The sequence below is a fragment of the Choloepus didactylus genome, chromosome 17 (assembly GCF_015220235.1).
Source record: "Choloepus didactylus isolate mChoDid1 chromosome 17, mChoDid1.pri, whole genome shotgun sequence".
In the NCBI taxonomy this organism is placed as follows: Eukaryota; Metazoa; Chordata; class Mammalia; order Pilosa; family Megalonychidae; genus Choloepus; species Choloepus didactylus.
In genome coordinates this window covers 64,360,539-64,385,885 of record NC_051323.1, presented here as the reverse complement: position 1 = coordinate 64,385,885, position 25,347 = coordinate 64,360,539, and the positions used below count along the sequence as shown (strand labels likewise).

Here is a 25,347-nt window from a genome sequence, read left to right as displayed (position 1 = left end):
GGTTTGCTTGAATTTTATGCTTAGTGAACAGTGAAAATGGGTTCTAAAATCCATTCAAGGTGACCAGAGAAGAATCCCCTTGCATAGGTCAGGTCAATTCAGATGCAGAGAGAAATTCTGACAGAGTCGGGCACTTGATTCATCCACACAGTGACAGACAGGCCATCTGTGCATAGCACAAATGCCAAATGTACTCCAGAGTGAGTGACGCACACTCACCATCCTGGCATGGTCAGACACCCACCTGAGCCAACAGCTAGATGAGGTAAATAAGAGGCTAGAGTTTCCCCATACTACCAGGAAGAGAGACTCTCAGAATTAGGAGAAGATTTAGGAGGTCATCCAGAGAGGTGGTTGGGTGGATCTTTTGACATTATTAAGCCAAGTGTCTTTGTTTATATATTTGAAAACCAGCAGCTTCTATGAAAGTTAAACATGTGCCTCCTCAATGATTCAACAGTTCAAATCCTAGCATATACCCAAGAGAAATGAGTGCATATGTCCACAAAAAGGCCTCTACAAAAACTTCATAGGAGCTTTATTCGTAACAGTCAAAACTTGGATCAACCCATATGTCCATCAAAAGAAGAACGGATAAACAACTTGGGATATATTCATTCAGTGAAATATAGTATACAGCAATAGAAAAAATCAATCGCTGATACAACAATATTAATTATTTTTAAAAATATTATGTTGAAAGAACAAAAACATTTATAAAGGAGTACATAATATATATAATTCCATTGATACTAAGTTCAATAACAGGCAAAATTAATCTTTGCTGACAAGAGTGAGAGCAGTGTGTACCCTGAGCACAGGGTGGTGGTTGAGGGGGCAGGAAAGAACTTTCTGAGGTAATGGAAATTTTCTATTTCTTGATCTGGGTAGTGGTCAAATCAAAATCTAACCTTAAGAGTTTATGCATTTTAGTGTATGTGAGTTTTACCTGGATTAAAAACCCTCTATATCATGATAGCCCTCAAATGTTACAATCTAACCTTCCATTTACAGAAGAGAAACCAAGACCCTGAGAATAAAATGACTTGCTAAGTCACCCTCTGCAAATGGGATGGAATTTGAATGTGAATTATCCCAACTGGTAACATCAACACTTGCCTCTAACGAGACATATTAACAGGAGTGAGAGAAGTTCAGTTCTGGGGAAGTTTTTCTCCAAATCTCCAGGGATGACCAAATCCAGAACAAAGAGTCACCAGGTGAGGAAAGGGAAGAAAGGAGGGCAGTTCTTGCAGATTTGCTCCAGGCAATCCTTCAGTCATGCTTTTCAATTTCCTGTCTTTGTGAACATCACAAGACCCAGGAAATGACTTCCTGGACTTGGGCCAGGCCCTTTAGCTGCCTCCCCATTGTTCTTCCTTCTGGCAGCATTAGTGTGTGGTTCTTCCAGAGCCTAGCTAGTAAGAAAGAACAAGGTCTGCTCTGGCACAATGCTAAAAAGATTTTTGTTTTATTCAGTATGTACAGAGCCATGCAAATCACCTCTTTTTGTTTGTATGAACATACACACCTGTCACAAATGACCAATTTCTGTGCTAGAGGCACTGAGAATATAAAACTTCTGTGAATCCCAGTTTTCATTTATTCTTCCCTTTCTTCTGCTGGTGCCCAAGACTAAGGTGGAGGGAAAGGCCAAGGATAAGATGGAGGAGAGGACTGAAATTTCCCAAGTGGATGGGATCTTTATAGCAAAGAAGATATGTGACATCTGGGATGAAGTCTGGAACTTCCAAGCCAAGCCTGATGACCTGGTCATTGCTTCCTATCCTAAAGCAGGTACATAAACTTTCATAAAGAGGGAAATGGATGTTGGAGCATTTGTCAGCTCTTTTTAAGACCATGTGTTTAAGAGTGAGGAAAGCAGTATCCTTGTCTATATGTCAGGTAGAATCCAAAGGGTCTGAGTTTTCCTTAAAAAAATGATGTTATTTTTAGAGATAAACTAGTTTAACTTATTTAAAATATATAACTAGCCAAAGCAGATTATTCTGATCAAAAATTCCATGTTAATTTTTTTTTCTTTCATTCAATAATTGTTTATTGAGAAGCTTCTAAGTGTCAGACTGGGCACAGAGATTGGCAAACTGGTCATTATCTTTGCCCTGTCAGTATTTACAGTCCATTCTGGAGAATGACATTAAACAAATCTTACACAGGTCTGTAATAACAACATGGGCTAAGAAGGAAATGTAGAGGGTACAATGAGAAAATATTAGGGATCCTAACTTTGAGCCAGGAAGGTGTAGTGAAGAAACTCAGTGCCACTGTGATTGTTACATAGGGAAGAAAGGTTTATATTCACAGGACTGGCTGATGGGTGATTTGTGGGTGGTAAGGGAAAGAAAAGAGATAAGGATGCCTCCAGGTAGAAGAGGGTGCCAAGTACTGAGTCAGGGAAGCCCAGAGGAGGACCAGATCTGAGAGTGGGAGAGTAAGTCTATAATACAGTTGAATGAATTGAACAAGATCAAAAGTGGAAATGGAAAGGTAACCATATGCATGTTTCCATTTTCCAGATGAGAAAAATAGTAATTTGGACTAGGTAGATGATAGTGGAGATGGTGAGACGGGAAGAAATTGGGACATATTTTGGATGTAAAATTACTTGATGAGTGAGAGGAAGGAATGAATCAAGGGCAATTCTCTTCTGGCTTGACCAATTGAGTGATCCCATGTACTGGGAGAGAAAAGCCTGGGAGAGAGAAAGGTGTTGCCCCTTCAAGCAAGGGAGGTGGGAAAGTGACTCTATAGTTCAGTATTAGTTATGTTAAGTTTGAGATGGCTTTAAGACCACAAGTATAGATATCAAGGCAGCTATTAGATATAAAATATGTAGTGATACTCCCTGTAGTTGGAAATACAGTCAGAGTTGCCAAATATTTTGTGGAACCTTGAGTTCTCTAAAGCAGGGTCTGAAATAGGGATTTGGGTGTACATGATTTATTGAAGGGGTGGTCTTTAAGAAGAAGCCCTATAAGGGTATGGGTAGGATAGGGAAGAGGAAGGGGCCAGGCAAAGATGTGGTTTCAGGTAAAGTCTAATCTTGGTCTGACCTATGGGGTCAGGAGAATGAGGTAGGGAGAATGGAGGCATAACCTCCTGAGTTAGGAGGTTCCCTTCAGAGGAGGACACTTCTCCAGCAAAGAATAGAGCTGTGAGATGTTAGCAGCCAATACTCACAACAGCTGGAGGGTGAATGCCCCAGCCTGGTACAGGGGATCCGGGGAGGCCACCAACAGTGTCTACTAAAGATGGTATTTAAAGCAATGGGAATCAATGGGATCATAAAAGAAGCAAATGTAAAAAGAAGTCCTGGTAAGTTTCACCAATTATATATTGGGTAGAGAAGGAGAAGTGAATCTTACAGCCGGAAATATCTGAACTGCCCATCCTGATTAAATTAATCAGATGACTGGCACTACCATTAGTGCTTTGTAAACAGTCCTAGCCACACAGCCTAGGATGGCCCCTTGGCGCTCTTTCATCAAGTTGCCAGTTCTATCAATGCAAAATGTATTTGAACTGCCTGAGGAAAAATGGCAGAATTATTACACACAACTGGGCCTGGGTTTTTTACACAGCAAGCCTAGTTCTTTGGGATCATACTATTACCAGCTTCCCTTCAGGATAGGACTTATTAATGTGGAAGAAGAAATAATATGTCTACAAATTTGAGATAATTTTGAAAAGAACTTTTTTCTAGTGAGAAGCTTATCTCTTTGGGACTCATGAAGACTGAGCCTTTCACAAGAAAAACCCAGGAGATGAGAAAGAACATTTTTTCCCGAGGCTGCAGCTATGGGACATGACAGACATATGGGACATATGGGAGACAGCCTGGATCTAATACTAGTGTGACCTTACAGTTTCTCATCCAAACTGGAATAATCTGAGAGTGAAGGGGGGCACTGTTAATAAATTTATGCTGTGACAAAAGGCATCAACCTGCATTGCCCTGGGTTAAAGTCACCCTACAAAACACAATGCTAGGTTCCAGGCTCCAGTCTGCTACTTACTCTAAGCCAGCCTTTCACAATTCTACATCATTATCCTTACTCCCAACCAGGCTCCTTTTCAGTCTGTGTTGCACATTGGGTTCATAGGAGGCTGAAACTGAGATGGAGATGGGGGGGAAGTGTAATAAGGAGTGCTCTTGGGATCACTACCTGTGGAAGGGAAAGGAAGGAAGCAGGATGGGGCAGAGGGAGAAGTTGAACTTCAATTCAGTCCCAGGAAAAGCCTCATCCAACCCTATGGGATTCTCTGAAGCTGGGACAGCCCTTCAGAGTTGCTTCCATCCCAGTTGGGTTTGGGGGGGGCAGGGCCTTTACAGGTCTTTTTCAATCAGCCATTGGATGCAAAGTGCCCCATGAAGGAGATATGACATTGGGAAAACTGACTCTCTTAAGCCAGTCAGAATTCTGACAAGCGATGAAGAGCTGGGGGCTGTCTACCAGCAGCACTGCCAGCAGCTGGAGGTATAAATCCTTCATTACTGAAGAGGAATTGGGGCAGCACAACTTTGGCACTCTTTACCATCCACCATATTTGTTATCAGTAACCCAACATTTTGCTAGGTACCCAAATGTATCATTTCTGTGACTCATCTCTTTCTTTCAGTCTTATATTTAATCAATCACAAAGACATGTCAGCTCTCAAGTCCAGAGGTCCATCGTGATTATCTTTTCTTTCTGGGCCTGACTACAACACCTAACAGTTAAATTACTGGAGATAATGTATATTTATGACCTGATGCTTTTGAAGGCAGCAACAGATACAGAAAGGAATTTTCAGTCAAAGCATGGAGCTTTATGCCCAGATGAGAAAGGAGGGTAGAAAATAGAAATAGTGGGTCTCTCAAATAATGAGAATATTTTAAACTGGTGATCTTGAAGAATACTCTGAGGCAGGAAATACGTGGAGAGAAGAGGAGAGGAACCAGAAATCAGCTATAGAGCATTTCCTCTTGCCAGAGTCTGCCTGAGCTATGTCCTGGCTTGCTGGGGTGCAGGTCAGGTCAACATCCATATCTGAGAAGATGCTGTCTAGCAAGCAGAGTCCATGGTAGGTCAGGCATAAGATGGTGCTGGAAGCCAGCCAGGTAGTGATAACTCTAGGAGCTTAGGCTAGTGGGATTTAGCTCTTCTGGGGACAGAAAAGGTAGTTACTAGTAAGTGCTAGTCATGGTGTCAGGGCCCCTGTCAATAAAGTGGGTTGAAGGCCAAGTCTGGAGTATGAGGCAAGGAAGTCTAGCTTGGACCAACTCAGCAGGAAAAGGGTCACAGGAAACTGAGGAAGCCAGGGTTTCCTGAGATGCTCACAGGGTCTGAGACAGAAAAGCTAAATCCAAATAACCCCCAAAACTGATTCAGAGTCTGCAGGTAGAAGGTATCCAAGACTTCATCTGAGAAGCTCCAGGAAAGAGAGCCCAGCAACCCCCCCTCACAGTCCAGAAAAAGGAAGCAGAGCCAACCAATGCAGAATAGAGCTGTCTATTGCTCCCAAACCATGGATTTGGCAGAACCAAATATAGCCATACAGAATTACGTTGTAAAATGGCAGCCAGGCAACAAAGGGATATGTTAGAGGATGACAATTTATTTTGATTCCAGGAAGGCAGAAGGAAAAATTGGTTTTATTTCAGAATGGGAAGCACCAAGAAACTGAGCAGAGATGGTAGCAGAGTATAGTTTAGAATGGGAGCCAGGGGGTAGCACCCAGGAACCAGAGTGAGGATACTAGGGAAAGGGGAACCAGGATTATGTAAAACTGGCATGAGGGAGTGATGGTGAGAATGACACCTTCCTCCCCAGAGGCTACTTGAACAAGATGCTGTCACATGCATTGGCCCTGGTCCTTAAGGTGTACCAGCACCAACACAGTCAAAAAAATAAGACACACTGTTTATTAATTGCCTACTATATGTTGTGCTCTGCATATTTTCTCTTCTAATTCTCAAACCACATGAGAAAAAAAATGCTTCTCAGTGGGTTTAAGTAATTTATCCAAAGCCACCCAACTCTTAAGTGGCTGAAGTAGCATTCAAGCCCACACAGATCCAAACCATGCTGCTTCTCAGAGATTCAAGACCAGGGCAGCCCAGAGTCCTGGAAGTCAAACAAGAAGAAACGTCCTGGAAGCCAGTGGGGTGGTCATCAGTGCTAAACACTGCAGAGACCAAGGAGGCTCAGGCTGAGACAAACTCCCAGAAATGGAAAGGAGAAAGTAGATGAGGCCATAGAGATAAACATGTATTACTGCCAAATTTAGCAAAGATTATTTTCCCATTTAAAACCAATGTATCTTTCTTGTAGAAATCCCCAGTTAAATTATGTCAAGTTGCTCTTTTTGCCTTTTAAAGAGGAATTCTGATGAGCTCACTCATATCTTTTATCATTCAATCTAGACTTTCTAAGCTGTGGACTAAATTTTGAGTTTCTACTTTCCCTTCCATTTCATATTACCAGTATTGTGTCAATTTTATGTTTCTAAAGTAAAAAAGTGATCAGAGGTGGGGGAAACCATTTATTAAAGCCAGAGTTTAATGGTAAAAATAAGTGTTTGGGAATTTATGTGATTTTCCTCAAATGGAAGTATTAAAAATAACCAACAACTAACCCCTATTGTTACATGTAATAATTATTAGTATTAGCATTTTCTAGAAATTCTGTTGCATATTCATATCTTCTAAAGTGTATCACTGAATTACAAAAATAAATTAGACACATTTCTGCCTTCCCTCTTTCTGGTGAGGAAAGGATAATCTTATTAGTTTGTTTCAGTTCAATGAAGTAAGCAACACAAGGGAGGTACCAACAGTTGTATATTAATTCTTCCAAAATTTTAATTTTGAAAGAATTTCAAACTTACAGGACAATTGCAAAAAAGAATACAAACCCCACAAAGAGAATTCCAACATATACTCCCCACTGCTGCCAGATATCCAGATCTACCAATTTTAATGCTTTGTCATCTTTGCCATATCATTCTCTATCTATCTATCTATCTACCTACCTACCTACCTACCTACCTACCTACTTACCTACCTATCATCTTCTGAACATCTGAGGGCAGGTTGCACATATCATGCTCCTTGAACACATAATACTTTCATGTACACTTCCTACAAACCAGGATGTTCACTTATGTAAGCACCTTAAGTGCAGTTATCAACTTCATGAAATTTAATATTGATATAAAGTTTACAGTCTATATTCCAATTTTTTCATATACCAGAATAATATCCTTTTTTTTTTTTTGATTATTATGAAAAAGTGTTTTGTTTTGTTGTGGTGAATAATAAAAAAGATAATAAAAAGAAAAATAAAAATGTCACACAATACAATAGTAAGGACAAAAAACAATACCACAAGCAAGAATCCCATATCCCTCCCTTATATCCCCCTCTCATACACATTTAACTTTGGTATATTGCCTTTGTTACATTTAACGGAAGCATACTGGAATGTTACTGTTGACCACAGACTCCAGTTTGCTTTGATTATGTTTTTTCCCAAATACCATCCCTTTTTTTCAACATTCTGGATGGCTGACATTCATTTGTTCTCCCACATGTGAGAACATTTTTATGTTTGTACATTTAGCAACAGTCATTGTCCACTCCAGTTTTTGCCAAGTTATGCAGTCCCAGTCTTCATCATCTGTCTTTACCTCTGGTGTCGTACATTCCCCTATCCCACCTCTTTCAGCTTTACTCACAGGCATCTTTGTTCTGTGTACTCACAATATTGTGCTACCATCACACAGTATTATGCTACCCATTTCTGGATCTTATATATTAATTCTTTTAATAACATGTTTCTAAATTGTAAGTTACAGAAAATCAATAATAGCTCCTCAGTTCTTTCCTTCTACTTTTTCTCAGGAACCACTTGGACACAGGAAATTGTAGATCTGATACAGCATGATGGAGATGTGGAGAAAAGCAGGCGGGATCCGATAATGGTTCGACAACCTTTTTTGGAATGGATAAGAGGAACAACCTATGGTAAGTCTCTAATTAAAAAAAAAAAAAAAGAGTAATCATCACAACAGATGGACAATTTTGGGGTAGAGAGTTTGAAAGCCTGATCCACACCAGAAAAAAAATTCACTTGATCCACAATTTTGAATCCTGGAAGAAAACTTTTTTTTTCCCTGCATGCAAAGCTAGGTAGAACCCTTCTCTTAAAAATATATTTAGTCTTACTAATTAAAAATACAGAGGTACTATCTCTTTTTTAAATGAAGTGTTCAACAAGTTACAAGTGCAAAAGATGTATCTACATAGATCTCCCCCAGTGGATTTCCTGCTTTTCCATGTGGGATGTGGAACCCAGTACCAAAGCCAAGGAAGACCTGGTGCCAAGCATTCCTGGTGTCCAAAGCTGGAATTCCTAATACACTTACCGTGGGAATAGTATAAAAGGTGGAATTATCACTAAGATTTCCATAGCTCTTACCATTGGCCAGGCATTATTTTGAATACTTCATCTATAAACTCATTAACTCTCCACAACAGTTATGATGTTATTATCCCCACTGTACAGACAAAAAAATTGAGAAACAAAGAGGTTACGATTTTCCCAAGATCCCACAGCTAGTAGGAAGCTAAGCAAGATTTGAAACCAGAAAGTCTCTTTTTAAGGTCCATGCTATTAACCACTAAACTATACTGTATATGTATGTATGTTTATGTATGTATACTATGTAGACTACAGGTACATTGTGTGTATATTATGGAATTAAGTAGATTCTGGTGGACTAGCATATTTTACATATTTAAATCTTCAATACATTGGCCTTCACTTGTTGCATCATTCATTATTATGTAACTTTAATAACCCTGACTTCATTTGGAACAACTGACTTATGAATTCATTTTTAAAAAATGAACGAATGAACAAACTAATAACCAAATTCTGTTCATTATTTTTTTTTAACTAGTAAAACATGTGCCTTATTTTCAAAACTGCTCAGTATCCCACCAATCTGATTGTGGAAATGTGCAAAAAATAAGGGTTAAAAATAATTCAGGTCAGATTTTGAAGAATATTCTAGGCCACACTGAGTAATCTGAATTCTATTTTATTAGCCATCCATACACATTCTTGGATGGCCACTACAACAATTTATTTAATTTTTATTTTATTTGGATGGTAATTTAAAAATAATGTAGGCATGTTCTGGATCATCTGGATGATCAATTTATAATCTAAATCCTACCACACAGTTTTAGTATTTGCACTTGCATTTGTGTTAACAATAACTCAATGCCAGCCAGTACTACTTGAATTACAGCGGACTATTGGGATGAGAAATGAAGAGGGAGGTCTTAATAATAAATGATGCACCAAGTGAAAGGAATGAATCAAAGATTTAAATATACACAATGGAACATCAAGTATCAAAAGGAAAAAGGGAAAAATTATTCTTAACATCTAGGAAAGAAGACCTAAACATGGCATAAAACCCAGAAGCCATAAGTAAAAACCTATAATAAAACCAACAGCATAAAAATTAAAACTTCAGAAAAATTAAAGAATGAACCAGAACAATTTTTGCAGGACTTTTGCAGGCTAAGGAAATGCCTTCTCCAAGAACACTGAAAACTCATTTCCCTGTGCAACTACTGCCTCCATCCTTCTGGGAACAGAAATGTAAGGTAATTTTAAAGCAGAAAATATTCAGTGAGACAGATTCTCCATGAGAAGGTGAGGGTCATCTTACTGTGCCAGAACCACTGTCCAGTTACCTCCATGTTGTGTCTGCCGGGAGTACCAAGGGACAGGGTATGGGACCTGTGATCATCTTCATGTTCCTAATTTCTCACTTATAAGGAAAGAGAAAGAGGACCAACATCTAATAGGCTTCATTCTCAGCATCCTCAGCCTCTCAGTAATACCATGAGGTGGAAGTAAAGATGAGCATACAGTATAGCTCAAGATGTTACACAACTTGTCCAATTATGAACACATGGTAAACAGAAGAGATGGGCTGCAAACACAGGTCTTCTTGACTTGTCAGCCCATGGTCTTCCACTACTCTGAACTGCCTCTTCTCTGCTTCCTCCACCATGAAAGCCTTCCCACACTTAAACCTGCTTGGCCTTGGGGTAATTAGTATTTAAATCATTTGAAGATGGCGTTGATGGAACCTTAGAAACCATATGCTTCACCACCCTTTCACTTTATTTTACTTGTAGCTAAACTGCTTGTTTCACTCATCTAAGGATGCTTACAAATTCTAGTCAATCTGAGACATGATGAAATCCAGATTATTGTGTCATAATTTTGTAAACATCAAAATTATTTTCCATAGTGAAGTCTACAGGGGTACAGATATATTCTCATATAACATCATTAAGTAGGTCACTACAGGATTCATTTTAACACTTTCAGGGCCCCAAGATACCATTTATTTCTTTGTGGTCTAAAGAAGTGACTTCCTTGGGGGGTGGGGGGTAGGGTTGCAGATGGGTGCTTGGCACTTAGCCCATCTCATCAAGATCAATACCACTCCTCTTTGCTGACCCTAGTAAGTCCTCTTATGTAGATCTAAAGTCCAAAGGAAGAAAGAAATGGCTGAAGTCATTTGTCAATATGTTGTTAGCATACACAGAGCCAGGCTTGGGGTAGGCTTGGGGTAGTAAAATAAGAATAACAATAATTATAAGGGCAATTTGGTGAATAAAATAATGGAGAAATAGGTAAGACATTATGGGGACAGAAAGTTGACAAAGAAAGGCAACAAGGAGTAACAGTGGGGCCAAATCATGAAAAGTAAAACAAGAATATGTCAAGTAATGAGGGAGGGAAGGGCATCCCTACCTACCAGAAGAAGAGAAGTCAAGACTCTGAGACTTGTACACAAGAGAATATATGCAAGGCCGGAAATGAGGCCTGAATGGTAGGCAGAAGCCAGAAGTGAAGGGCTTTGTGGCCACACTAAAGTGTTTGGGCTTTATTCTATAGGCTACTTGAGTCCCACTGAAGACTTAAATAAAGAAATGAAATGATCCCATTTACATTTTAGGAAGCTCCCAGGGAGAACTTTGAGGGTGGGAGATGAACAGTAAAACTGGGACAAGATTGGAAGCAGCAATATCAATGAGGAGATGGTACAATAGTCCAGAGAAGGAATCAGGAAGACTTGAATTGAAGCAGAGACAGAGAGGAGATTAATTCCAAATGCACACACAGCAGATGGAGTCTACAGGACCCGAACATCAATTGGCTGTGGAAGAGGAGGAAAAAGAAAGAACTAGTATGATTTTGTGACTTTAATTGTGTTGATGGTAGTACCATTAACAGAAAGAGTGAATGAAGGAGGAAAAATATGTGTATGAAGGCAAATTGAATTTTGAACCTGTTTGGTCTGAAATGCCTACAGGATCCTCAGGTGGAGATATAAATATATGAGTCTGTAGCTCAGGAGAAAGGTATATCCTAGAAACATAAACTTGTGAGTCATCAACATACGAAATTTAAAGCCCTGGAAGAAGATTAAAAAAACAAAAAAACAAAAACACAGGAAAAATGCATAAAATGAGAATAAAAGTCAGAGCCCTAAAGAATACCAACAATTAAATGCATGGTTCTTAAATTTTTAGTGGTCACAAACCCCATTGAGAATCTGAAGGAAGTTATGTCTCTGACAAAAATGCACATCTGCATAACATTTTGCTTACAATTTGGGAGAGATTCAAAGATCTCTTAATGTTCATCAGCTTAAGATCCCCTGATTTTTAAGAGAGGAGTGGCAGAATAAGTATTGCCAGAAAGATTAGAGGACAATCACAGAAAAGTGACCCACAGAAGGAGGGAGGGGAAGGGTGGCCAGGGGGCAGTGAGCAAAGGGAAAATCAGAGAGCTGGACAAGGGCCTGGTCATGCAGGGCTCTCTGGACCAGGTTGAGAATTTTTAACCTAATCCTAACAGCACTGTAGAGATATTTAAAACTTTTAAACTGGGGAGCAATCTCATCAGATTTGCATTTTTAAAAGATCATACTGGCTGCTGAAGGATGATAAACACACTCTGCACACTGAATATCTGACTTTTAAATTCCTTTTATCATTTATATTGTTTCTCCTCACCACTTTAGATAATCTATATGGCAAGGAATGCAAAGGACAACATGGTGTCCTATTACCATTTTCAAAGGATGAACAAAAGACTCCCTGATCCAGGAACTTGGGATGAGTACTTTGAAACATTCTTGGCAGGCAAAGGTAAGCAAAGTAGAAGGAACCAGTCTTCACCTATTTCTGTAGAAAATAAGGTTTCTCCTAATATTCACCCGCAAAAGGAGCTCAGATTGTCTGGTTGGGACAGACTAGAAGCAACAACCTTGAGAGTTGTCAGCCCTCTCAGCTACTGTGCTCAATGGATTTGTTTCCGATTACAGTTTATTCCCTGAATGAAGCCAAAACAGTAACATAGGGTAACAGCTCTAAGCCTATTCGAAATGTTTTACACTTTATACCTTGTTTAACTTTAAAGCAACTCTATAAGCTTGGTCATAATATCCATAATTTACAGGTGATGAAACTGAAATTTGGAGAGTTTAAGTAATTGCCTATGATTACCCTGCTAGAAAATAGATTGAAGCAAAAGCAGGCCTAGTTTTGTTCAAATCCTGTGTGCTAAGCTACCATGTTAAAGTCTTCCTAACTATCTAGATGTGCAATTAGCCCTGAACTCTAAGCTCATATATCAAACTGCCTGGTCGACATTTTAACTCGAATGTCTAAGAGGAGTTACCTCATATTTAACAGGTCCAAATCCAAACTCCTGATCTTTCCTGCTTTCTGACTCTTCTCCAATTCTTCTCCCTCTTACTCGGTCCTAGCCACCCTGGCCTCCTTGCTGTACCTCAGACTCACCAGGCACACTCCTGTTCCAGGGTCGTTCCTCGCTGTTCCCTCTGCCCAGGAATGCTCTCTCCCTTTCTTCAGGGTTGTATTCAATGTCACCTTCTCAGAGAGCTTTTCTCTGGCCAGTCTATCAAAATATCAACCCCTTAAACAATCCAACACTTTCCATCTCTGATTATTTTTTTGTTGTTATGACCCAACAAACCATGTATTTCACTATTTTATCTTATTTGTCTCCCTGACAAGAACATATGTTCCATGAAAGCAGGGCTCTTGATCTGTTTTGGTGACTGCTGCATCCCTGTACCTAGAACCATGCTTGGCATATTAGTAGGCACTGTGGAATAAATAAACACATCTCAATATTACCTTCGGAAGTAGGTATTATTATCAACCCTCTTTCAGAGACAGGAATTTAAAAAAACTGAGGCTCAGGGAAGTTAAGTAACTTGCCCAAGTTCACATGGCTTTGTCAGAGCTAGGACTTGAACCCAGGCGATCTGACTCCAGACCGTTAGAGAGTCATCTTGCCAGCTTCCAAAAGGAAGACAAGTGGTGCTGAAAAGGGAGACAGGAGGCAAGAAGACTAAATTTTCCTGCTTTAAAGTAGCATCTACTATGCCTGCCATTTGTATCCCAAGGAAACAACTCATTTTGTTCTCTGGCTATTCCTACTCTCTGCTCCCCATGGCCCACATGTGCGTGTGTCTTCTTTTCAGTGTGCTGGGGGTCTTGGTATGACCACGTGAAAGGCTGGTGGAGGAAAAAAGACAGTCATCCCATTCTCTATCTTTTCTATGAAGAAATGAAAAAAGTAAGAAATATATTTGAATCCTGACTTCATAGTATTTTTTTCTGTTTCAGCTCTATGATAGAAATGAAGAAAGGTAACAGGTAAAAGTTTATCTAAGCAAAATATTTGCATGCCAACTTCAACTTCTCTTTCTACTTTGTAAACAAAACTCCTAGTAAGGTATTCTACTTATCAGACTTCCCAAGAGGCAGACTGTTTCTTCCTGCCCACCCAACACTCTGGGAAGCATGGAAGAGATTTCCTATTTGAACTAGAAGTTTTTCCCCCTTTCTAGGTCTCCAGTTTCCTCCCTCCAGCATTTCTATCTCCTTCCCTGACTTGCTCTGGTTTCAGAGGAAAAGAACTAGGAATCTTAACAGGAAAGAGCTAATAAGGAAGAATGCCCTTATTTTTAATTGTTTGCTTTCTTCGAATATTAAGATTGCTTCATTTTAAATAAAAGTTCCCCATTAGCAACATCTTTTACAGTGCAATTCCTGACTCAAAGTCTGTCTCACAAGTTCATATTTAAAATAAATTAAAGTATGACATAGCATATCCTTGGCTAGTCCATGGTTCTCTGAGCCTTGGTTTATGACATGGATCCCTAATTGCCTCATGGTCTTCATTGACCATGGCTTCCTTTTCCTCTTGTCCCTCTGGGTCTTCAAAGACAAAATGCAATGCTCCTTTTCTTTCATCTATTTGGCTTTGTATCAAAATGCCTCTTTACGCCCATCTTTGCACTCTGTAGCTTTCCTACGTGTCAGACTTCCCACCAGATCCCACAGCCCTGTGAGCAGTTTCTGCTGCCCTGTGCCTGTGAGAGCGAGCAAGCTTGGCAGCAAGGGAGGGCAGAAGCCGGGCGGCTGGCGCCACCAGGTCAGTAAGCAGTCTGAGATCAGGAAGGACACACAGCCTGGAAGAGCAAGTCAAGGCAGAAGAGAGAAGGCAGGGAAGGGGGAAACTGGAGACGTCCAAACAGAAAACCTCTTCTTCGCTTCCGGATGAGGTGGGAGTGGATCTCAGAGTACAAAAGGGTTCTGATGAGGTCCGGTAATCAGATATCTCTGTCATGAATAAACTCAGAGTCGCACAGACATTGTCCTCAATGATGACTCACTTCAAGAGCATCAAAGCAGAAGCAGAGGGAAAGGGACGCACCACAGTGCTTCGGTACCACGCAAGAGCAATGTGGACCTCATACATTTTTCTTTTAGAAGTCCAGTTATCTTGGAGTTTATTTAAACTAAGAGAAAAAGTTCACAATGTTTGCATGCACTACATAAATGGTTCTTTAAATAACAATTGTGACAAATAGAAAAAATAAGGCATGCTGCACTTGTGATCCACACAAAACACCAACATTTTTGGTTGTACAGAAATTAAAGCAATGTCTCAAACACTTTTCAAAATACTCTGGTAGCCAATACATAAAGGCATGCCTTAGGTGGACATAGGAATGCAATTTAGAAAAGAAAAAAAAAATTATACTGGAACTACTTAATTTCTTTAAAATCACGAGCAAGAAAAGCAACACTGAAGTTCACATTCTAATTTCACACAAATTCCTTGCAGTACCTTGACTTTAATCCAAGGGTAAAAGTTTAGACTCTCCTCCTCTATTTTTGGTAAATAACTGCATGGTAAACCTAGATGCCTTTTTCCACTGGATTTTACCTAGAATTAGCCTTTTTAATTTTTCTTATTTAAAAAAAAGGCAGGTTTGGCACTTTTGTACTGATGTTGCCAATGTTAATAGTTCTTGAGATTTCAGGAAGATGCATATTCTTTACAGCTTATACAGCAACAACTGGAGCTCCTGCTAAGCCACCCTCAGATTTCTCCAGTTTAATATGTGCATCAATTTGGGTAACAATCTCATTCATGTTGGTCTCCAATACTATCCCCCCATGACCATTTCTGCAAGAATATTTTGAACCTTGGCTACATGGAAAATTAAATCCAGTTCACAGACATTTTCAAAACACTTGTCTAATGTTTCCACAAATCCTTGAATTAGATCCAAAATCTCAAGTTCACTTTCTGAAGAATCCATGCAGAAGACAAAGTATAATGTGGCATAATGTCTATAAATCAGCTTGTTGTCAGATCCTCCTATCAACACTCTTCCTTCTACGATATTACATATATGTTCACCTCCTTTAGCTATCACTTGGGAAGTCTCCCTGATGATTTGTTGTTGTGTATCTTCACTGTCGAGCTGGTAGAACTTGGAAAGTCGTGGCTTCCCGTGGTTGCTGAAGATGAAGTGGCCTTGATCATGGCTGGGCCGGGTCAACTGGCTGGGCAGTGAGGCCAGGGCAGGGTGGCATGCAAGCCTCACCTGGGGATCCCACCTGCCTCCATACATTTTTGTTTCTCCAATCAGAAAAAATATGTCTTGTTATTTTGAAAGAGAGCCACCTCTTCTTCCAAACAGCTTCTTATTTGCAAAAGTGGGAAAGTTAATAAGTTAATATGGTTCACAGATTAAGCCCTTCTCAGCATGTCCACTTAGCAACAGCTATAACCCAGGATGAAATTCTTATTATAGATATATAATTTCACTTTAAATGGCCATGCTTATTGATTAGGCATTTCCAAATCTACATAAAATTTTAGACATAACTTTTCAAAATTACTTTTAAACATAAAAATTTTCAAAACATTGGTTTAAATGTTTTAACCATTATTCTCATGCTTAGTACTTTGAGGTTTGACTGCTATTATATTAGTACTGTTGTATATTTGTTCCTTAGGGAGCTCTCTTTTCTTCTACTCTCTCCCACAGGACCCAAAATGTGAAATTAGAAAGGTGATGGAATTCCTGGGAAAGAATCTAGAAGAAGAGGTTTTAGATAAAATTGTCTATAACACTTCATTTGATGTAATGAAAAATAATCCCATGACCAACTACACGAATGACACTGTAATGAATCAAAATGTCTCTCCATTCATGAGAAAAGGTAATGGGTACTTCTTATTTTCCTCTGACAATAGAAAAAAAAAATATCAATTCGTAAATGGCTTTCTAACCTTCAAACTCGTTGAAACCACTGTTTATAGTGTTTCCACTGAGTTCTTCAAAGTATTACTCCCAAGAGATATTCCATGGAGCCCTTATTTCATGATCAACTAGGTTTGAAAAACTCTACATACTATCCCCTATATCCTCATTGAGGCACAAAAACATATTAAAGTTTCTGAGAAGAACTTGTTTAACTCTGTTTACAAAGCTAGAATTCCTTCCAACACATTCTGGCGAACAGTGGTTAAGGTCATAGGTCTTCAGAACTAGAAGTGGGGGGAACCTTAATGATTACTTAGCCCAATATCATTATCCCACAGACAGTGACCAGGGTGGTACAGTGAGTCATTGGAGCCTGACTAGAACTAAGACTTTCAGCCCCCAGTCCAATGTAAATCCTATGCTACCACATTGCTAACTTCTTAAACAGAGACAAAATTTTACTGTGAAGTTGTAATCATTTTAGGAAAATGGGGAGGGGGGGTGGTTCTAGTCTTTTGGGGTTTGGAAAATAAGCAAAGCTAAGGCACAAAGGAGAAATTTTCCTTCTAATTTGGCCATTGATTAACTTGATTTTCATTTACACCAACTGGTAAATGATATGATTATATTACCCCTAGACAAATAAGCAAATTTACATTTCACATGTGAAAATAACATTATGCAGCTCAAAGAACCTAAACAAAGCAGACAGGATGCATCAATCAGAAGAGAAATAGCTTGCTATGCGTCTCTGACCATATTAAGGCTAAAAAATGTTTGAATATTCTATCACTTAAGCATTAAACAAAGTTAACCAACTTTACTATTCCTTCATATTCTAGTACTTTAATTTAATTATATGTTTACATCAATGGGAATTTAGGCACGAAAGGAGGATTCTCAGTTGTTAAACTAAGCACCTCAGAGGGTTCTAGGAATTTTTGCCTAAACAAGAGATAAAGGTAGAAAAAGCAGATAATGCTCTGAGGATTCAGCCACTCACATTGTCCCTTCAGTGACCTTTCAAGAGAGGGTAAGAAAATTAGAAAATCTTAAATAAAATATTAGATGTCTGAGGGATTTTCAGAGAGCCCAAGAGTGTAGCACCGAGAATTAGGGAACCCGTGTTCTGGATTTTAGCCCCTCTATTTCAGAACCGAAGCTTTTTATTTACAAACACCTCACCTGTAAACAGGAGTAATGATACCTGTGGCTTCTTGACTCGGTGTGATATCAGAAGGACAATAGCTAATACCTATCTAAGCAATTTAAATATTGAGAGGAAAGGGATTATCTAAATGAAAAATAGTCATTTCATTAAATATCACTGAATGTGCTATACATTACTTTTTTAGGAATCATGGGAGATTGGAAAAATCACTTCACCATAGCTCAGAATAAGCAATTTAATGAAGACTATGAGAAAAATATGGCCGATACATCTCTGTCTTTCTGCATGGAACTCTAAAAAGCAGAGCAAGAGAGCAAGATCCATTCTTTTGCCAGCCTCTGTGAGGTGGAAGAGAAATGTTTCTAAATACCACTGATGGTTTGTGTGACTTGATGTGAAGGTTTTCAAACAATGTACTGGACATTCTTTAGCCTTAAATTTCTGATTGCTTCTTGGATTGGCCCAATCTAACTTTGGTTATCTCATAAGCGTATCCAGCATTTCTCTTCTGTCTCCCCAGATTTTTATTGATTAGGTGAATTTCAGTATACCAACATGTAATAATTTAATCATTTCTCTTCCTTCTATTTATACTTTTTCCATCTTCAATTATAATTTTCTTTGACTTAAAACCTTTCTTCCATATCTTTCAAAAGTTCTATACCTTACTCAGCCAAAATGCCAAACCCATTCATTTTATAAAAGGCATATAGTGAGCACCTTATTTATGCTAGGAAATGGAGAGCATCAAAAGATGATAAAGACAAAGTTCCTGCTCCCAAGAAAGGCACAGCCCAGAAGGAGACCTCTGGGTGGACACAAGTCATTGTATTACCAAGTAAACCATGATACTCCCTGTAACAGATTGCAGATTAAGTGTAGTGGGATTGTACACAAGAAAATTCAAAACCATATAGCATGGAGCTCCAGAAAACAACAGAGGAAAGTAGGAATATGTGACCTTGGGTGTCTTACTCCCTGGCCTCAAAGCATACCCTATCACATCAGACACCCATAATATTCAGCATTCCTGTGTACCCCACTGCCCAAGAATCCAAGGTCACCCTACTTAATATTTTATTTCTAAACACCTGAGGTACACCTATTTCAGAGGTTGCCTGAGGCTCAGGAATCCTTCAAGACCCAGTGGAATAAGTCTCCAATGACAAAGCCTAAAAGCAGAAGGAAGTGGAGCAACATTTGGAAGAGAAGAGAGTGCTTCTCTATCATATTTGCCCACCCACCACCGACACCTCCTCCATGGCCAAAATGGTAGTAGGGACTCTTTCCATAAGAGATACTATGTAATTCTGAATGAATAAAATAAACTTAATTAATCATACTTCTAGACATTTATATTCAAAAGCTGTGGTTAATAACTTGAATTAGAGGGAAAGATATATCACAGGATAATATCTCTACTGAGGAATCTGATAATGAGGACGCTGACTTCTCTCTATACTGGTCTGATATACCAACTGATGTTTTCTGTTCTGATAGTGAATAATCAGTTATTCCTTCTGATATAAAAGCATATTTAATAGAACTTTTACCTAAAAACACTCAAGTACAATTTCCAAATGATAAAAAGTGGAAAGGCCTTACTGTAATAACTGGGACAGATGATTCATATCCTTCAAGTCCTATATTTAGAAGTTTATACTGAAGGAGAAGCTGAACAGTTTAAAAAGCTGTGAATATTTTCAAGAAAGCAGAAAGGCCCTCTCAACCTTCTTAGATATTGATAACATGTAATCATCAGTTCCTCTATGAAAATAGGATGTGGCTGCAGCTGTTACTTTAATTATAAATAAGTTATAAGTAATGTAGCAGGGTTGAATACAGTTCTAATCAAATGTATGTTTATCAACATGATACAATGGCTAAACCAATCATAGAATAAAATAAGAAAACTATATTAACAAGTTAGAGACAAGTAATCGCAATCTCTTTCCTAATTTTTAGACTTTATATAAGTAAAAGTATGCTATATTGCTCTTACAGAAGTCATAGCTTAATTAGTAAAAATATTTTCAGTAGAGTTTTTCAGACATTCAAGACTAAGTCTTAGACAATGCTGTGGATAACCTCCTATGATCTTGAACCACTCATGGATCAAGATGCATCTTTTTTTTTTTTTAATTTAACTAGAATTTTATTATTTATTCTTTCCCCCCAACCTACAGGCACTCTTTAGACTGGCATTGTACATATACAACTGCAGAGTTTAGATTTTTTCCAGGCACGTAATTACATGAAAAATAAATTTCAAGCTCTTTCCTGGTTGAATTGACTCTTTTTTTTTTAATTAAATTCAGTTTTATTGAAATACATTCACACACCATACAATCATCCATGGTATACAATCAACTGTTCACAGTATGATAACATAGTTATGCGTTCATCACCACAATCTATCTCTGAACATTTTCCTTACATCAGAAAGAACCAGAACAAGAATAAAAAATAAAAGTGAAAAAAGAACACCCAAATCATCCCCCCATCCCACCCCATTTGTCCTTTAGTTTTTATCCCCATTTTTCTACTCATCCATACACTAGATAAAGGGGGTGTGAGCCACAAGGTCTTCACAATCACACTGTCACCCCTTGTAATCTACATTCTTATATAATTGTCTTCAGGAGTCCAGACTGCTGGGTTGGAGTTTGGTAGTTTCAGGTATTTACTTCTAGCTATTCCAGTACATTAAAACCTAAGAGGTGTTATCTATATAGTGCATAAGAATGTCCACCAGAGTGACCTCTTGACTCCATTTGAAATCTCTCAGCCACTGAAACTATTTCGTCTCATTTTGCATCCCCCTTTTGGTCAAGAAGATACTCTCAGTCCCACGATGCCGGGTCCAGATTCATCCCCAGGAGTCATATTCTGCATTGCCAGGGAGATTTACACCCCTTGGAGTTGGGTCCCACGTAGGGGGGAGGGCAGAGAGTTCACCTGTCGAGGTGGCTTAGTTAGAGAGAGATAGGGCCACATCTGAGCAACAAAGAGGTACTCAGGGGGAGACTCTTAGGCACAATTATATGCAAGTGTAGCCTCTCCTTTGCAGTTATGAGCTTCATAAGGGCGTGTCCCATGATCGAGGGCTCAGCACATCAAACTGCCAGTCCCAATGTTTGTGAACAACATCAACACCAGTCCAGGTGAGGAAGTCCAACACTTCTGCACCTTCCCCCAGATCCTCGGGGCTGGGGAGGGGGAGGCTGTAAATATATTTTTTATTATCTGCCCAAATTACTCTGGGATGTGTCACTCTTTCACTCCAGCCTATACTAACCTACCGTATCTCACTTCCTATTCAAAGTTCCATGCAATTGTGGTGTTTGAACAAACTGACTGTAGAGTTGTACTGTTTAGAGAATTTAGATCCTGTACCAAATAGATATCTCTTCCCTTGGTCTCATATGGAAGTTGAAGTTTTAAAACACAGTCAGTTTTGACATTTACCCTTTGGCCTGGCTTGCCCTGGTCTTAACCAGACCTGCTTCATTCATATCACTAATTGAAGTCTGGGCTCTTTTTCAGCTTTTTTTTTTTTTTTTAAACAGTGGCTGTATGTACTAATACTGACATTCATATCTGCCGAGCTCTAGCTCTGAGTTTCAGGTGTCTCAGAGATACGCATTGTTCCAGAGACCAATCAGGTTATACACTAAGGGATCAGCATCTCAAAGTTTAGAGATAGGCATTACAATTCAGGGATAGAGTTAACTGCTGTAAGAGCTTACAATCTAGGGACTATTACAATAATTATGTCCACATTAGGCTGTGTTCTAAGATTCAATTCTGAATTTACGCATTGTAGTTAGTCCATATGGGTGAGGCATTAAAGTGTCTGCCTTTATTTCTGGTGTACTTCACTCAAATACTGTGTACAGGATCTATTCACCTCATTGTGTGTCTCACGGTTTCACTCCTTCTTGTAGTTGCTCAATGTTCCGCTGTATGCATACACCACAGTACACCATTCCTTTCTTCAGTCAATGTACCCTTAGGTCAATTCCACCCTTTGCAAATCACGATTACTGCCTCCACGAACACCAGTTTGCAAATGTCCATTCATGTCTCTGCTCTCAGATCTTCAAACGACATACCCCATAATGAGGTTGCAGGACCTTTTGGTTCCCACATACTTAACTTTTTGCAGAACAACCACACTGACCTTCAGAAAGGCTACACCATTCTACCTGCTCATCAACAGTAGATAGGTACATCCCTCTCACCATGTTTTCTCCAACACTTTTACTCCTTTGATCTTGAACCACTCGTGGATCAAGACACATCATTTTACCACCCATGTTTTAAATGTAAAAATAGAATATGATTTGATTGAATGTAAACCAAAAGTGCTATAAATTCTCTATAATTCAGACAAGAGGGAGCTCTCTGATATCACGTCCAGCTGTGTCTGGAGGAATGGGGGCTCCCAGGCTTGGTAATGTATCAATTAATTTTTATGTTGTAAACTTGCTCCTTTTACCTTAAGTTCTCCTTTAGGAAAAATGTATTGAAGTTGAATTCTTGTTTTGAGTGCTCTTTTTTTAAAAAATTATTTTCTGTCCCTATACTCTTTTATTTTTTTCTAATAAGACTAAATTTATTCAATACCCTAGTAAAACTTTTGATTATAAGTATCCAACAGTATAAAAAAGAACAAAACATTTGTAGAGTTCTAATCTATTAATATAAAGTGCCTGACTACATACAGTACGTCCTACAGGCAAAGAAAGGTGGAAGGGGGAAAAGAAGACTGTGGTGAGATTTAGTAATAAATAAATAAATACAGAAGTAGAGATGATCCATATTATAGTATATTCTACCAACAATCCTGCAGTCAAAATATACAAATAAATAAATAAATAAATAAACAATTCAAATATAACTGAGGAGGAAGATGATAATGGCTCGGACTCTTGCAATTCACCTCAAAGGCTGTGGGAGAGCCAACCCAACACACTGTGTAGTCTGTGCATTTGGTAGCATGTAGCATGTAGGTTTTTCCAAAAGGAAGAAATTCAGAATCTTAAGTTCAGATTAAGAGCTATAAAACTATAGTGTGCCTATAAAAAGTGGCTCACTCCTTGTTATTTATACTATCCAATTTTTAAAATCCAGTTTAAAAAATAAGCATTGAGTCATATTATTATAAGAAGGTAGGCAAAAATGCTCCTCCCCTCAGGAAAAGTGATATTTTTTTCCTGAAATTTTAGAATTGAGGCAACAAGAGTACTTTGGTTTGGATTCAAGTGAGAGGCTTTTAATAGAGATTTTAGAATTGAAGAGCTCCATGTTTAGGATTTATTTATCACCTAATATGTCAATGTTCAGAAAGCTTGACTAAAAGAAGCCAAACCCAAAACCAACCCACTCAGCATTAACACATACTTCTTTTCTTCTAGTAGAATTTTACTTTAAATATTGAAAAGAAAAAAGAAAAAAACCCTAATAGGTTAAAAGAAGTCTAACACCCACTCCAAACAAATAAAACTTAACAAAGGTCAACTTAAGTAATCCAGAGCTAAAACTGAATTGTGCAGATTTTCAGTGAAGTCACCAGTCATATAACACAAACATAAATCAACTATACACACACTAGGCAAGCCCTCTAAGACATGTGCCCCAAGAAGCATTAACCTTTGTTTTGTGCCATCTTGAAGATTTGCACACTTCATTTTTCAGACATTTTTAATAGTGTGTGTTCTCTACCATGTGGTAATGCTTTGGTACTATTCATATAAGATTGCTTATCCTTAAGCCTTGCCATTTCCCCAAAAGGAGCTTTGATTCTGCTTTAGAAGTTTCATATAAATTAAAATCTTTATCAACTATTAATATGGGGGGGAGGTGACACAGGATGCAACATATACAGTCAAGTTACATCTCTGTATATTTAGTGATTGCTTTTTCTTTCAAGGTATTTGCACCAGAAAGCTTAGTCTGTCCTGCTTAATATTTCAGTAGTACAGATTTGAATCATCAGAATTTTGGCAAGACCTTAATATTTCAAAATTATTAACAAATACCTCTAGAGGCAAGTCTATATTATTGAATTATGACAAATTTACTATCATGAGGAAAAACAAGTGTAGCCAGTCATCTTTAAAAATGCCCCAACCACTGCTTCTCAATAGAGAAAAGACTAAAACTACATATGGTTTGTCATTCAGCAAATCCCATCTCTGTCCCCTGAAATTCCCCTAATTTCATTCATGAGAAGGGAATTTTTTAAAAAGACTTAAAGAGCACTTTACAGCAGCATTCAGCTTTCCTATGAAATACTCAGCATCTTAAATATTATATACACTTATCTTTTTCTTTTAGTAAGCTAGACACTGGTGTCAGAGTTTGTGGAACTGGGGGAGTAATAACTCATTCAAAACCATTCTAAAAATTGTCTTTTGGCAGAATAGCAAGTATCTAAGTGAAAAATAGGAGGGTCACTTTGTTGCTTTGCTATCTTTCCAAAATTATTTTCTTGTTGTTCCCATTCTGCATAACCTTAGTCCCCACTCCTGCTGGAGAAGAGTGGAGGCTCTGGCCCTGCTCCTCCGGCTTCTCAGCAGCTGTTTTCTTATTGCTACAGCAAGGCTGGAATAGATGTGTGTTCGTGAAGACTTCCCCAAAAAGGCCTTGATAGATAATCCCATGATATATTTTCTGACTTTTCCAATAGGTGTGATCTAAAAAGGAAGAGACTGGTGTTCCATTAGAGCCAGAAGCCATCTCGGTTACTGAGCCACCATCTCACTGGTTACCATAACAAGGAGACTGGGCTGGGGAGGCCCTTGAGGTGGCACTGTGAGCATCAGAATTGTGATGTTTACATTCTTTCTGCAGTTTACTGATCTAGCTGCTTTTTATCCTATTTCCAGACAGAGTTTTCACTTTCGATGTAGTCTTTACACTGGGTCCTGCCCTTGCATCGATCACATGATTCCAGTTGGGTTTTTTTTTTTTCCCCATCTTTTCAAAAGCAAGACACAAGCATTGCAGATATCTCCTGAATGAGTCTCATGTAACCCAAAGCAGCTCTGGAAGTCCTGTTCTTAGCATTTACTGTCAGTGAATCAAGAACTGGAGGACTTAGCCCTACAAATACTGCAGCCCTCTATACTTTGGTACATCTTTGTCTTGTGAAAACCAAATATCTTTTCTTCTGGGCAACAGTCCTCTAAAAGAAGCCATTCCATGCACAATAACATTCCCGAGGTGCGGAGTGCACGCCAGGCCAGCCCCACGCAGGTTGCTCCCTCCTCCTCAACTGCCTTGTCTTGAAAGACTGTCTCCTGCAGTTCTGTAGTTGCTACCACTGGCCAGGAAGGTGTAGATTCCGCTTTCCCACTGTGCACTGTCCCTATACTCTTAATTGAGAGGGAGGTTACTTGGTGAAGCCCAAACCGATTGAATCACAACCTGATAAGGCTCAGGCATTTCTAACAGATATCATCAG

The 25,347-nt window shown here is 38.8% G+C and overlaps 2 protein-coding genes and 2 pseudogenes across 2 annotated transcripts; 2 read left to right on the top strand and 2 right to left on the bottom strand.

Annotated features, from left to right (window-relative positions):
• Window positions 1–1,157: 1,157 nt before the first annotated feature.
• Window positions 1,158–8,636, top strand: LOC119512129 (sulfotransferase 1C4-like). Its single transcript, XM_037806632.1, has 4 exons — window positions 1,158–1,220; window positions 1,635–1,797; window positions 7,908–8,030; window positions 8,572–8,636. The coding sequence occupies exons 1-4, from the start codon at window positions 1,191–1,193 to the stop codon at window positions 8,634–8,636; spliced, it is 381 nt and encodes a 126-aa protein (XP_037662560.1). The 5' UTR covers window positions 1,158–1,190.
• A 972-nt stretch (window positions 8,637–9,608) lies between these two features.
• On the top strand, window positions 9,609–18,238 carry LOC119512128 (sulfotransferase 1C4-like). Its single transcript, XM_037806631.1, has 5 exons — window positions 9,609–9,686; window positions 12,128–12,254; window positions 13,619–13,713; window positions 16,487–16,661; window positions 18,061–18,238. Exons 1-5 carry the CDS (start codon window positions 9,609–9,611, stop codon window positions 18,171–18,173), a joined length of 588 nt encoding a protein of 195 aa, XP_037662559.1. The 3' UTR covers window positions 18,174–18,238.
• LOC119512778 lies at window positions 15,402–16,066 on the bottom strand (annotated as a pseudogene).
• A 6,112-nt stretch (window positions 18,239–24,350) lies between the features above and the next one.
• On the bottom strand, window positions 24,351–25,099 carry LOC119512127 (annotated as a pseudogene).
• Between the last annotated feature and the right edge of the window lie 248 nt (window positions 25,100–25,347).